The sequence below is a fragment of the Mya arenaria genome, chromosome 5 (assembly GCF_026914265.1).
Source record: "Mya arenaria isolate MELC-2E11 chromosome 5, ASM2691426v1".
Lineage (NCBI taxonomy): Eukaryota > Metazoa > Mollusca > Bivalvia > Myida > Myidae > Mya > Mya arenaria.
Window position 1 is genome coordinate 25,603,182 of NC_069126.1, and position 15,472 is coordinate 25,618,653.

The 15,472-nt window shown below is 38.4% G+C and overlaps 1 protein-coding gene across 1 annotated transcript in view; it reads left to right on the forward strand.

Moving 5' to 3' along the window:
* LOC128236059 (uncharacterized) overlaps positions 1-15,472 on the forward strand; it is a 36,745-nt gene that overhangs the window by 7,790 nt on the left and 13,483 nt on the right. The window contains exon 4 of the mRNA XM_052950878.1: positions 9,476-9,624. Within this exon, the coding sequence (XP_052806838.1) occupies positions 9,476-9,624 (149 nt within the window). The remainder of the gene's footprint in view (positions 1-9,475; positions 9,625-15,472) is intronic.

A 15,472-nucleotide genomic window follows, 5' to 3' on the forward strand; every position in this document is an offset into this window, starting at 1 on the left:
AATTATCAAAACAAAAATAGTTGATGTTTTGTATGTAGATTAAGATATTTGGCGCATTTTTAGCTTGACTATTCAAAGAAAAAGGAGGGCTATACTACTCGCCCCAGCAGTGGCGTCAGCATCTGGTTTTAGGGCAAGTTTGTATTTTCACTTCAAAGTCCAATACCCTTCATTCAATTCATTTAATTCTTCACAGAGTTATTCAGGGCCATCACATAATGAGGTTAGATAACTTCATATTATGCTTTATACAAATTATGGCCCCTAATTGACTATGGAACTTGGGTTAAAGTTTTAGGGCAGGTTGGGATATTTATTAAAAGCTTCTATACCCTTCATTCAATTGATGTAATACGTCACACAGTTGTTCAGGACCATCATACAATGAGGTTACATAACTCCATATTATCCTTAATACAAGTTATAGTCCCTGATTGACTTAGGAACTTAGGTTAAAGTTTTAGGGCAGGTTAAAGTTTTAGGGCAAGTTTGGATTTTCACTTACCGTAAATGACTGGGTATAAGCCAATAGGGGATATAAGACGCAGGCAAAAACATCCGTGAAAAATCCTAGAAAAAAACTTTTAACCTATGTTTTTGGTTAAAGGACGCATAAAAAAAATGTCAAAATCGTCTGCCGCGATCGGCCACCATGTTTGTTGACAGTGACGTAAAAAATATTTTTTTCGTGAAAATGGTGATGGTTATTTTTAAAACCATAGAATACTAATGCAAAGCAAAATATGTTTCATTGTTGATTGGTTTCATGTTATATAAAACATAATAAATTATTTAAAATTTATTGCTGGATGGCTCTGTAAAGTACCTTTTATAACAATTTGTAAGATACTGTCTTTCTGACAGTATATCGTAAACCTGTCGAGAATGAAAAGTTTAGTAATGCAAAAACCTTATACTGTAAGGGTTTTTTCTCAAAATGTCAACACCTACAAAAAGAATAAAGAACGTGGCAAAGTGTGAAAAATCGAGTTCATTTTCGCAACAGTTTGTAGTATTGGTTTATTAAACAGCTTTAAAGGCAGAGTGAGTTTTCACACCTTATCGTACAACTGACAAAAAATATTTTGACAGTGCACAGCTTTGCTTCTTTATATGCATGTTTAATTATTGTTATATTCAAAATGATATTGAATAATTTTAATAATTTTAATCGTACAATTTTTTTTTTGAATTATAAACGTCTTACGATATACCATATCCTGATCTTCAACTGCAGTTTTAACCCGTATATACTCTATCGATATGACCCAAGTAACATCCCTTTCTACATAAATCTAAAGAAACGTTCTGCCTGAAATCAACTTCAGAAAAAAAGTTCAAAAGCTTGTTACCGGTTAAAAGATGCAGGAATTTTTTTTACATCGAAATCTGAGGGAAAAAAGTGTGTCTAATACCCAGTCATTTACGGTATAACTTCAATACCCTTCATTCAATTCACTTAATACTTCACACAGTTGTTCAGGGCCATCACATAATAAGGTTAGATAACTCCACATTATCCTGTATACATATTATAGCCCCTGATTGACTATTGAACTTAGGTTAAAGTTTTAGGGCAGGTTTGGATATTTATTAAAAACTTTTATAACCTTCATTCAATGGACTTAATACTTCACACAGTTGTTCAGGACAATCACACAATGGGGTTAAATAACTCCTTATTATCCTTAGTACAAGTAATGGCCCCTGAATGACTTAGAAACTTAGGTTCAAGTTTTAGGGCAGGTTAAAGTTAAGGCAAGTTGGGATTTTAATAAAAAAAACTTCTATATCCTTCATTCAATGCAGTTAATACTTCGCACAATTAATGACGACCATCTAACAACAAGGTAACAAACCGTAAATGACTGGGTATAAGACGATAGGGGTATTAGACGCAGGGAAAAAATTCTGTGGAAAGTCCAAGGAAAAAACTTTTAATCTATGTTTTTGGTTAAAAGACGCATAGAAAAGATGTCAAATCGTGTCATTTTCGGCCACCATGTTTGTTGACAGTAACAAAAAAAAAAAAAAATCGTGAAAAATGGCGACGGTTATCTTAAAAACCATACAATGATAAACTGTCGAGAATGAGAAGTTAAGTTATGCAAAAACCTTATATTGTACGGGTTTGTTCTCAAAATGTCAACACCTACAGAAAAGAATAAAGTATGTGACAAAGTACGAAAAAAAACAAGACCATTATCGCAACAGTTTGTAGTATTGGTATGTTTAACCGGCATTTGCGTACCTAATATTAGGACACCCAAAGGACATCAATCATAACTTGCACAGTTTCCAAGTTTCACAGACGAAGATTATTGATTTTTATCTTTACAATGCCTGGCTAGATAACTTAAGGTATACACCACTGTGACAAGTTAATTAGTTATTACCCATCCTAAAGGATTTATTGCCTGTTGAAAAGGAAGTGTGATATATTTATTGGAGGATTAAAGAAACAACAAGGGCAATCAAGGGATTAAGAAAACATAGACATGACATGTTTGTAAAACGATCTGCCAATAAACTTTCAAACTTGTACCACACAGACTGTATGAAGCAATAATCGTACAGTTATACATTAATCCTGCATAGCAATGTCCATGCTCTCCACGAGATCCTCGTGGGTATAACTGTAAGTTATGTGACGTCACACAGTGTGACTCTTTGATCTGAAGCCGATAGAATGTGTTAATTCAGTTCAATGCATGTATAAAATGGTGTTTTAATTAACTTGATGAAGGATTTACACTTATAGGCGTAATAAATAAGTTTATGACCAATGATTACTACGGATAAATTAATAAGTGGTAAAATGCAAACATGAAGAAAAAAGGCAGGTTAAACAAACATGTTAATAAAATGTAAAAATGGTAATTTTCTATGTATTAGGACAGCGAAAAAAATAATTAAAGGTGTCCGAACTCTAGTTGAATTCAGGTAAATAACTAATCAAAAAATATTTTTGTTTAAATTATAAAGGTCTTACGATATACAGTATCCAGATATTCAACTGCCGTTTATACTCGATTAATATGACGCAAGTAACGTCCCTTTCTGCATAAATCTAAACAAACTCTCGGCTTGAAATCGACCTCAGAAAAAAAGTTAAAAAAATTGTAACTGGGTATTATACACAGGCATCTGAAATCTGAGGAAAAAAAGGGCGTCTAATACTCAGTCATTTACGGTAACTTCATTTTAACCCTGAATACAAATTATGGCCCTTGATTTAATTTTGTTATGCCCCCCTTCAAAGAAGAGGGGTATATTGCTATGCACATGTCGGTAGGTCGGTCGGTCGGTCGGTCGGTCTGTCCGTCGGTAGACCAAAGCTTGTCCGAGTGATAACTCAACAATTCCTGGACGTATGGTCATCAAACTTGACATGAAGGTTCAGCCTGATCAGTAGATGACCCCTATAGATTTAATGGCTCATCGGGTCAAAGGTCAAGGTCATAGTGACCTTTAACGGTAAATTATTTTTTAAACTTGTCCGAGTGATTATTCAACAATGCCTACACCTATGGTCATTAAACTTGACATGAAGGATGGGCCTGACCAGTAGATGTCCCCTATTGATTTTAGGGGTCATTGGGCCTAGGTCATGGTCACAGTGATCTTGAATGATAAAAGGTTGACCGAGTGATAACTCAACAATGCCTGCACCCATGGCCCTCAAACTTGACTTGGAGGTTGGGCCTGACCAGTAGATGACCCCTATTGATTTTAGGGGTCAAAGGTCAAGGTCACAGTGACCTTGAAAGCAAACTCGACAATTCCTGGACCTATGGTCCTCAAACTTATTTCGAAGGTTTGGTCTGACCAGTAGATGACCCCTATTGTTTTTAGGGCTCATTGGGTCAAAGGTCAAGGTCACAGTGACCTTTAATGGTAAAATGATTTTAAAGCTTGTCCGAGTGATAACTCAACAATGCCTACACCTATGGTTATCAAACTTGATATGGAAGTTGGGCCTGACCAGTAGCTGAATCCTATTTTTTTTTGCGCGTCATAGGGCCAAAGGTCAAGGTCACAGTGACCTTGAATGGTAAAAGTGATAACGCAATAATGCCTGCACTCATGGCCCTCAAACTTGACTTGGGAGGTTGGGCCTGACCAGTAGATGACCCCTATTGATTTTAGGGGTCAAAGGTCAAGGTCACATTGACCTTGTAAGCAAACTCGAAAATTCCTGGACCTATGGTCCTCAAACTTGATATGAAAGTTGGGCCTGACCAGTAGATGACCCCTAATGATTTTGGGGGTCATTGGGCCAAAGGTCAAGGTCACAGTAATCTTTAACGCAAAAAAGTTAACAAATCTTCTCTCAATAGTGCCTGAATCTATGATCATCAAACTTGACATGGAAGTTGGGCCTGACCAGTAGATGACCCTTATTGATTTTAGGAGTCATCGGGTCAAAGGTCAAGGTCACAGTGATCTGAATGCGAAAATGTTCATTTAATGATAACTTGACAATGCCTGCACCCATGGCCCTCAAACTTGATATTTAGGTTTTTGGTGAAGAGCTAATGACTCCTATGGATTTTGAGGTCATAGAGTCAAAGGTCATGGTCTAACACACTCTTTCCTCACACTTTGATTGGTCATAATCTTAAAACTACATCAACGGCATCCAATGTCAGTGACAAAATCAGCTGTCATTTCGGTCCATGCATAATTTCATTCAATTGTCCATAAAATCCTGACAACATGGCGCTAATGGGGGTGGGGCATAATGTTTGACAAACATCTCTTGTTAACAAGGTTTTCAACGAAAACCGGGTTATTAGAATGAGGTTGTCGTTGGGCGGGCGGGCGGGCATCCAACATTGGTTTCTGTTCAATAACTTTAGTTAGCATTGACCGATATTGATGAAACTTGGTGTGTAAGTTGCTTATGTGAAGAGCTAGCTTGGGATTGCTTTTGAGTGGGGAGGGGCTAAGGTCAAGGTCACTGTTACTTTAAATAGAAAAATGGTTTCTGCCCAATAACTTTAGTTAGCATTGACCGATATTGATGAAATGGTGTGTAGGTAGCTTATGTACAGAGCTAGCTTGGGATTGCTTTTGAAGGGGTGGGGCTAAGGTCAAGGTCGCCTGTTACTAAAAATAGAAAAATGGTTTCTGCCCAATAACGTAAGTTAGCATTGATAGATATTGATGAAACTTAGTGTGTAGGTAGCTTATGTGAAGAGCTAGCTTGGAATTGCTTTTGAGTGGGGAGGGGCTAAGGTCAAGGTCACTATTACTAAAAATAGAAAAATGGTTTCCGCCAACAGTAATTTTCAGTTACGTCTTTTTTTGATAAAAGTAAAGATAAAGTCATACAACAAATTAATTGGCTATAATTTCTGATTGCCCATAACAAAAACCTGGTTTCGTCGCATTGCGGCGCTTCTAGTTTTATTTTTATTTTAATTTCTTTTCACAAGCACATTTTTATATTCTTAACCAGGTTTTCATAGAGGAAAAACAATGTATTAGAATGACTTGCGTCATTGTTCAGGCGGGCTGGTGGGAGGGTAGCGTCAAAGTCACCTTATTTTTCGAATAATTTTAGCTAGGTTTGACATAAAGTGATCAAACTTGTTATATACGAAGAGTTTATGGAGACCTTTGGTGGGAATGCGTTTGAGGCCCCTAGGATCAAGGTCAAGGTCAAAGTTACTATTAATATAAAAATGGTTTGTATTGATTAATTTGTATAATAATAAGTAAGGGTCTATATATTGTGACACTTGGTATATAGGAAGAGTTTATAGAGACCTTTCCTAAGATTGTGTTTCAGGCCCAAGAGTTATGGTCTAGGTCATGGTCACTGTTGCTAAAATTAGAAATATGGTTAGTACTGAATAACTCAAGTAAGGGCTTGACATAGTGTGACCAAACTTGGTATATAAGGACAAATTTATGCAGAGCTTTTATTGGATTGCCTTTTGGCCCCCTAGTGTCAAGGTCACTGTTAGGCCACTTCTTTTATGTAAATTGGTTTACAAAACCGGCGGGTCTAATTTTCAGAAAAGTACAAAAAGAAATAAAAAATGAATTCCATTTTTTTTTTCAAAATTATTTTCCCGACCGTATTGATTTTGGTGCGAAACAAAAGAAAAACGAATAGATATGAGTACTAATGCAGTAGATCTCGACTGGTTTGTTGTTCCGTAGCAGTATTTGCCAATTTATAGTGATAGCATGTGAGCCAGTCAACTGTTATGGCAATTTAAAATAATATGCCATATGTAATTGACACATAAAGACAATGTTGCATTTGTATGACCAAAGCTGTGATGTTGTAAAGCATAGAGGATTCTCAATCCTATGGCACAGACATTATGTAATGTGGTCTTGTAAATAAACCAGCCATGTTGGTTAGACATAATGCCCTGTAGTCTTGCAATGCCACCAGCAATATTGGTAAAACATAATGCCATATGGTATAGCAAATGCATCAGCCGTGTTGTAAATTATGCCATGTGGTCTTGCAAATGTGCCAGCCATGTTGGTTAGACACAATGCCATGTGGTGATGCAATGTTAGTTAGACATAATGCCATGTGGTCTCACAAATGCATCAGCCATGTTGGTTAGACACAATGCCATGTGGTGATGCAATGTTAGTTAGACATAATGCCATGTGGTCTCGCAAATGCATCAGCCATGTTGGTTAGACATAATGCCATGTGGTCTCACAAATGCATCAGCCATGTTGGTTAGACACAATGCCATATGGTCTCCCAAATGCATCAGCCATATTGGTTAGACATAATGCCATGTGGTCTCGCAAATGCATCAGCCATGTTGGTTAGACATAATGCCATGTGGTCTCGCAAATGCCCCAGTCATGTTGGATAGACATAATGCCATGTGGTCTCACAAATGCCCCAGTCATGTTGGATAGACATAATGCCATGTGGTCTCGCAAATGCCCCAGTCATGTTGGATAGACATAATGCCATGTGGTCTCGCAAATGCTTCAGCCATGTTGGTTAGACATAATGCCATGTGGTCTCACAAATGCTTCAGCCATGTTGGTTAGACATAATGCCATGTGGTCTCACAAATGCATCAGCCATGTTGGTTAGACATAATGCCATGTGGTCTCACAAATGCATCAGCCATGTTGGATAGACATAATGCCATGTGGTCTCGCAAATGCATCAGCCATGTTGGTTAGACATAATGCCATGTGGTCTCGCAAATGCATCAGCCATGTTGGATAGACATAATGCCATGTGGTCTCACAAATGCATCAGCCATGTTGGATAGACATAATGCCATGTGGTCTCGCAAATGCATCAGCCATGTTGGATAGACATAATGCCATGTGGTCTCGCAAATGCATCAGCCATGTTGGTTAGACATAATGCCATGTGGTCTCGCAAATGCATCAGCCATGTTGGTTAGACATAATGCCATGTGGTCTCACAAATGCATCAGCCATGTTGGATAGACATAATGCCATGTGGTCTCGCAAATGCATCAGCCATGTTGGTTAGACATAATGCCATGTGGTCTCGCAAATGCATCAGCCATGTTGGTTAGACATAATGCCATGTGGTCTCACAAATGCATCAGCCATGTTGGATAGACATAATGCCATGTGGTCTCGCAAATGCATCAGCCATGTTGGATAGACATAATGCCATGTGGTCTCGCAAATGCATCAGCCATGTTGGATAGACATAATGCCATGTGGTCTCGCAAATGCATCAGCCATGTTGGATAGACATAATGCCATGTGGTCTCGCAAATGCTTCAGCCATGTTGGTTAGACATAATGCCATGTGGTCTCGCAAATGCATCAGCCATGTTGGATAGACATAATGCCATGTGGTCTCGCAAATGCATCAGCCATGTTGGATAGACATAATGCCATGTGGTCTCGCAAATGCTTCAGCCATGTTGGTTAGACATAATGCCATGTGGTCTCGCAAATGCATCAGCCATGTTGGTTAGACATAATGCCATGTGGTCTCACAAATGCATCAGCCATGTTGGTTAGACATAATGCAATGTGGTCTTTTAGTCTCGCAAATGCACCAGCCATGTTGGTCAGACATAATGCCATGTGGTCTCGCAAATGCATCAGCCATGTTGGTTAGACATAATGCCATGTGGTCTCGCAAATGCCCCAGTCATGTTGGATAGACATAATGCTATGACTGTGGTCTTACAAATGCACCAGCCATATTTGTTAAACATAATGCCATGTAGTCTTTCAAATGCACCAGCCATGTTGGTTAGACTTAATGCCATAACTGTGGTCTTGCAAATTTACCAGCCATGTTGGTTTGACATTATTTCATGTGGTCTTGCAAATGCACCAGCCATGTTGGGTAGACATAATGTCATGTGGTCTTGCAAATGCACCAGCCATGTTGGTGAGATGTTGGCTAGACATTATGTCATGTGGTCTTGCAAATGCACCAGCCATGTTGGTGAGACATGTCATGTGGTCTTGCAAATGCACCAGCCATGTTGGTTAGACATTATTTCATGTGGTCTTGCAAATGCACCAGCCATGTTGGTTAGACATAATGTTATGTGGTTTTGCAAATGTGCAGGCCATGTTGGTTAGACATAATGCCATGTAGTCTTTCAAATGCACCAGCCATGTTGGGTAGACATAATGCCATGTAGTCTTTCAAATGCACCAGCCATGTTGGGTAGACATAATGCTATGTAGTCTTTCAAATGCACCAGCCATGTTGGGTAGACAAATGCACCAGCCATGTTGGGTAGACATAATGCTATGTAGTCTTTCAAATGCACCAGCCATGTTGGGTAGACATAATGCTATGTAGTCTTTCAAATGCACCAGCCATGTTGGGTAGACATAATGCTATGTAGTCTTTCAAATGCACCAGCCATGTTGGGTAGACATAATGCTATGTAGTCTTTCAAATGCACCAGCCATGTTGGGTAGACATAATGCTATGTAGTCTTTCAAATGCACCAGCCATGTTGGGTAGACATAATGCTATGTAGTCTTTCAAATGCACCAGCCATGTTGGGTAGACATAATGCTATGTAGTCTTTCAAATGCACCAGCCATGTTGGGTTGACATAATGCTATGACTGTTGTCTTACAAATGCACCAGCCATGTTGGGTAGACATAATGCTATGACTGTTGTCTTACAAATGCACCAGCCATATTTGTTAGACATAATGCCATGTAGTCTTGCAAATGCACCAGCCATGTTGGTTAGACATAATGCCATGTAGTCTTTTAGTCTTGCAAATGCACCAGCCATGTTGGTTAGACATAATGCCATGTGGTCTTGCAAATGCACCAGCCATGTTGGTTAGACATAATGCCATGTGGTCTTGCAAATGCACCGACCATGTTGGTTAGACATAATGCCATAACTGTGGTCTTGCAAATGCACAAACCATTCGTCACATGCTGTGACAGCTCTTGTATAGTTGTATGATGCAGTTGATTGTTTTTCTGTCCTCTGTCTAGGATAATGTTGTTGAAGTGACGTTTTTCACGCATGACTTCACTAGCCCTGATGTGTACGGAGGGCCGAATGCGCTGACATACTCGTTCAAATGTAAAGAGATCTCGGAGTCAGGAGAGTTCCACACCATTTCAGTCTCTCTACAGGCTAAGTATGGAAACCCCCTCTTGGTATTTTGTTAGTTAAGAATTAAAGTTACTTTCTACTTATTTTGCATATCACGCCAGATTGAAGTAGATGAAGTATATATACTTTAGTGAAATATATGTCGGTCAATCTCTTGGTTTATCAGTCTGTTTTGTTGACTTGTCGGTTGGTCAGTACACCATGTCATGAATGGTAAAAAATGCTTTGATCTTATATTTTGAAAAGAATACCCTCCACAAAACACTAGAAGTAGCTTCTACTTGATAAATTTGAGTTTCAAATGCCTGCAAAGTACATGCACTAGATTTAAAACAATCATGAATGTAATCTGTTTGTTTTGAAAAGCATTTCTTTTTTTCACAAACCAATATTCTTAATTTCACTTTTAGTTTCATAAAACATGTTGCCATAGTTACAACAACCTACTATGTACTGAACAGTTAAATCTGTGCAGTGGTTAATAGTTCAATGTCTATTCTAAAGATAGAGGCACATAATCAGATAGGCACCTTTAATTTCAAACAAAAAATATCAACAGACTCTACTGGCCAAAGGCCAGAAGAGCTTATGCGATGGTAATGTGTACGTAGTATGTGCATCTGTGCGTCCGTGCATTCGTGCGTCCGTGCGTCTGTAAACAATTGCTTGTGAACACGATACAGTCTTCAGTTTTGATTGTATCTCGATGAAACTTGTACAGTATCTAGATATCCATTAGAGCTCGGTTCCTTTCGAAAACCAGCCAGATCCGCCCATGCATGCCTAGATTATGGCCCTTGATAGTATAAAAAAATGCTATTGTGTGAACACGATACAGTCTTCAGTTTTGATTGTATCTCGATGAAACTTGTACAGTATTTAGATATCTATTAGAGCTCGGTTCCTGACCAAAACCAGCCAGATCCGACCATGCATGCCTTAAAAAATCAGTTTGTCTGTAAACAATTGCTTGTGAACATGATACAGTCGTCAGTTTTGATTGTACCTCGATGAAACTTGTACAGTATTTAGATATCCATTAGAACTCGGTCCTTTTGAAAACCAGCCAAATCTGCCCATGCATGCCAGGATTATGGGTCTTGAAAGTATAAAAAATGCTATTTAAGCTAAGTCTATTTTTAGCCAAGTCTGCATGAGCGAAGTCTATTTTTAGCCAAGTTTACATGTAAAGTCACATTTGCTTGTGAAGGTTTGTTCAAATTATGCCCCTGGGGTCATTACTTCCCCCCCCCCACCGAGATTGTCCCGCAAGGGACGGGACCAGTGCGGCAAATGCAAACGACCTCAGCGACGTTGGCGGAGGCCCAGGGAAGAGTACTCTTTTCTTTGTAAGGGACGGACTCCCCCCCCCCCTTAAATTGGGAAATGTTAAAAACCTTTTTGTCTGAAACCACTATGCAAATCCTTGCTATTTTGAACAAGGCTTTATTTAGTGGTCTACTACAATGGTTGTTCAACTTATGCCCCTTGGGTCAAAACTGGCACTGCCCTGGGTGTCACAATTTTCCACACTTATTTAAGAAATATTTTCAAAATCTTGTTTCAAACCACAAGGCCCATACCTTTGATATTTGTTGTGGAGCATCATATGATGCAATTGAAAACATTTGAAATAATGCCCCTTGGGAAAAAGCTGGCCCCACCCCTTTTGACTTACTTATTAATTTTTAAAGCTACAGTAATGAAATTTGACCATGTGAACAGTTTTGCAAACAAGCATTAATGTTGTCCTCGGATGTCCTTGACTTTGACCTTTGAAGCTACAGAAATTTCGAAATGAAATTTTGACGATGAGTACAGTTTTGAAAGCAAATATTTTTTACCCTCAGATTACCTTTACTTGGCACATATTAAAAAAGTTCATGCAACTAATCTGCTTACAACACTTCCTGTCCTCAGATGTTGAATGTGCAGCGTTTTCAGCTAACCCAAATACTAAAAGTGAACTATATTAGTTGCCTATTACTCAAACGTACATGCTCTGGATTGAAAATGACCACAAGAGCCATGCCAGTAGAGCATAGGCCCTTTTGGGCCTCTTGTTTCATATTCAAATAGTAATATCTAGTCTTAATGAAACATCGAAAACATATTACGTTATATTTGAATGCGAACAGTAATTTTGTTTAAGCTCTGTCTATGTTAGTTGGCAAATGGTCAACAGCAGTTGTTTCATATTAAGATTATTTTAGGCATTTTGATGTTCAATTATCTTGACCGAGGTTACATGCTTTATATACATGTCTTCAAAGCTTGGGTAGAGCTTAACAACACAAGCAAAACCAATATTTGAAAAAAATATAGTGGCATTACCATGATTGATTTAAAACCAGCATTAGCCACACAAAATACTCATCGTACCCAAATATATGGTATCAACCAAAGCAAGTAGACTGTCAAATACAAAGTAAAAGCTGTGTTATATGGAAGATAAAGAGTTTGTTCTCCTGAAATGACACATATTTGTTGTCATGTGCCATACATTGCAATACTTCAATTTTGTTCAAACCCATTTCAACAAAAAATAAGATGTTCCACAGAAGTGCAGGCTTTCTTTTCATTATCAGATAAAATTCTAAACAATTTGTATATGACCTTGCTGGGACAGTTCAGTATCTCACTCATTATTGTTCAGCACAATTTTGTCCTAGATATGAGAACATTTCAAATGTCCTAACATACCTGTCTCTGTTCTTTAATTAAATTTCCTTTCAATATTCCAAAGATGTTATAAGTATACACCTGGACATGTGCAGTTAAAACAGTCACTCATTTATGGACAAGGTATACACCTGGACATTTGCAGTTAAAACAGTCACTCATTTATGGACATAGTATACACCTGGACACGTGCAGTTAAAACAGTCACTCATTTATGGACAAGGTATACACCTGGACATGTGCAGTTAAAACAGTCACTCATTTATGGACATGGTTTACACCTGGACATGTGCAGTTAAAACAGTCACCCATTTATGGACATGGTATACACCTGGACATGTGCAGTTAAAACAGTCACCCATTTATGGACAAGGTATACACCCGGACATGTGCAGTTAAAACAGTCACCCATTTATGAACAAGGTATACACCCGGACATGTGCAATTAAAACAGTCACCCATTTATGGACAAGGTATACACCCGGACATGTGCAATTAAAACAGTCACCCATTTATGGACAAGGTATACACCCGGACATGTGCAGTTAAAACAGACACCCATTTATGGACAAGGTGTACACCTGGACATGTGCAGTTAAAACAGTCACCCATTTATGGACAAGGTGTACACCCAGACATGTGCAGTTAAAACAGTCACCCATTTATTGACATGGTGTACACCTGGACATGTGCAATTAAAACAGTCACCCATTTTTGGACAAGGTATACACCTGGACATGTGCAATTCAAACAGTCACCCATTTATGGAAATGGTATACATCCAGACATGTGCAATTAAAATAGTCACCCATTTTTGGACAAGGTGTACACCTGGACATGTGCAGTTAAAACAGTCACCCATTTATGGACAAGCTATACACCTGGACATGTGCAGTTAAAACAGTCACTCATTTATGGACATAGTATACACCTGGACACGTGCAGTTAAAACAGTCACTCATTTATGGACAAGGTATACACCTGGACATGTGCAGTTAAAACAGTCACTCATTTATGGACATGGTTTACACCTGGACATGTGCAATTATAACGGTCACCCATTTATGGACAAGGTGTACACCTGGACATGTGCAGTTAAAACAGTCACCCATTTATGGACAAGGTGTACACCTGGACATGTGCAATTAAAACAGTCACCCATTTATGGACATGGTGTACACCCAGACATGTGCAGTTAAAACAGTCGCCCATTTATGGACATGGTATACACCCAGACATGTGCAGTTAAAACAGTCACTCATTTATGGACAAGGTGTACGCCCGGACATGTGCAGTTAAAACAGTCACTCATTTATGGACAAGGTGTACACCTGGACATGTGCAGTTAAAACAGTCACCCATTTTTGGACAAGGTTTACACCTGGACATGTGAAATTAAAACAAACATCCATTTGTGGACAAGGTATACACCTGGACATGTGCAATTAAAACAGACACCCATTTATGGACATGGTATACACCTGGACATGTGCAATTAAAACAAACATCCATTTATGGACAAGGTATACACCTGGACATGTGCAATTAAACAAACATCCATTTATGGACAAGGTATACACCCATACATGTGCAATTAAAACAGTCACCCATTTATGGACAAGGTGTACACCTGGACATGTGCAATTAAAACAGTCACCCATTTATGGACAAGGTGTACACCCAGACATGTGCAGTTAAAACAGTCACCCATTTATGGACATGGTACACACCCAGACATGTGCAGTTAAAACAGTCACCCATTTATGGACATGGTATACACCTATACATGTGCAGTTAAAACAGTCACTCATTTATGGACAAGGTATACACCCGGACATGTGCAGTTAAAACAGTCACTCATTTATGGACAAGGTGTACACCTGGACATGTGCAATTAAAACAAACATCCATTTATGGACAAGGTATACACCTGGACATGTGCAGTTAAAACAAACATCCATTTATGGACCTGGACATGTGCAATTAAAACAAACATCCATTTATGGACCTAGACATGTGCAATTAAAACAGATACCCATTTATGGACAAGGAATACACCCGGACATGTGCAGTTAAAACAGTCACTCATTTATGGACAAGGTGTACACCTGGACATGTGCAATTAAAACAAACATCCATTTATGGACAAGGTATACACCTGGACATGTGCAGTTAAAACAAACATCCATTTATGGACCTGGACATGTGCAATTAAAACAAACATCCATTTATGGACCTAGACATGTGCAATTAAAACAGATACCCATTTATGGACAAGGAATACACCCGGACATGTGCAATTAAAACAGACACCCATTTATGGACAAGGTATACACCCGGCCATGTGCAATTAAAACAAACATCCATTTATGGACAAGGTATACACCCGGACATGTGCAATTAAAACAAGCATCCATTTATGGACAAGGTATTCACCTGGACATGTGCAATTAAAACAAACATCCATTTATGGACCTGGACATGTGCAATGAAAACAAGTCACCAATTTTTAGACAAGCTAATGTTTACACATTGACATGTATGTGCAGGTCGAACAAACACCCTTTTAGGTGTAAATCAGTTAAACCAATGTCCGTGACATTCAATAATCTCCGATTTAAAGAATGATATTATTCGAGTCCAATGAGATCACTTGTTTGAGCCCTTAATAACAAGTTAATCATAAAAAACTGAATATACCCAACCTAATAATCGCCCCCTTTGTGCAATAACATGCAAAGTGCATTTTAAATGTTTTCAAGATAATCGCATTTATATGTTTTTCATACTTGAAAATGAATATATTGCAATAAAATCTGTAAGGTTAAAGCCATTGTGTAGATTTATGTACCCAGGAAGTGGGACATGACTTACCTCATTAATTATTTGTATTTAATTAATTTTATGTAATGGTACTTCAAACTATTTCTTGAAATTATAGGGTTTGTGTACATGACATTAGGTACCCTTTTTACTTTTTATGCCCATGAAGATGGACATATTAAAGTCTGTCTGTCCTTTTGTCTGGCTTAACTTCCCACGTCCAGGCTGTAATTTTCTCTTGTATGGACAGATTTTAAAATAACTTGACATGTTTTTCACATACATAGACAATGACTCATGTACAAGACCTGTGTTTCTACCTTTAAGGTAAAGGTCACTCTAAGTGTTTGAATATGATTGAATGCTGC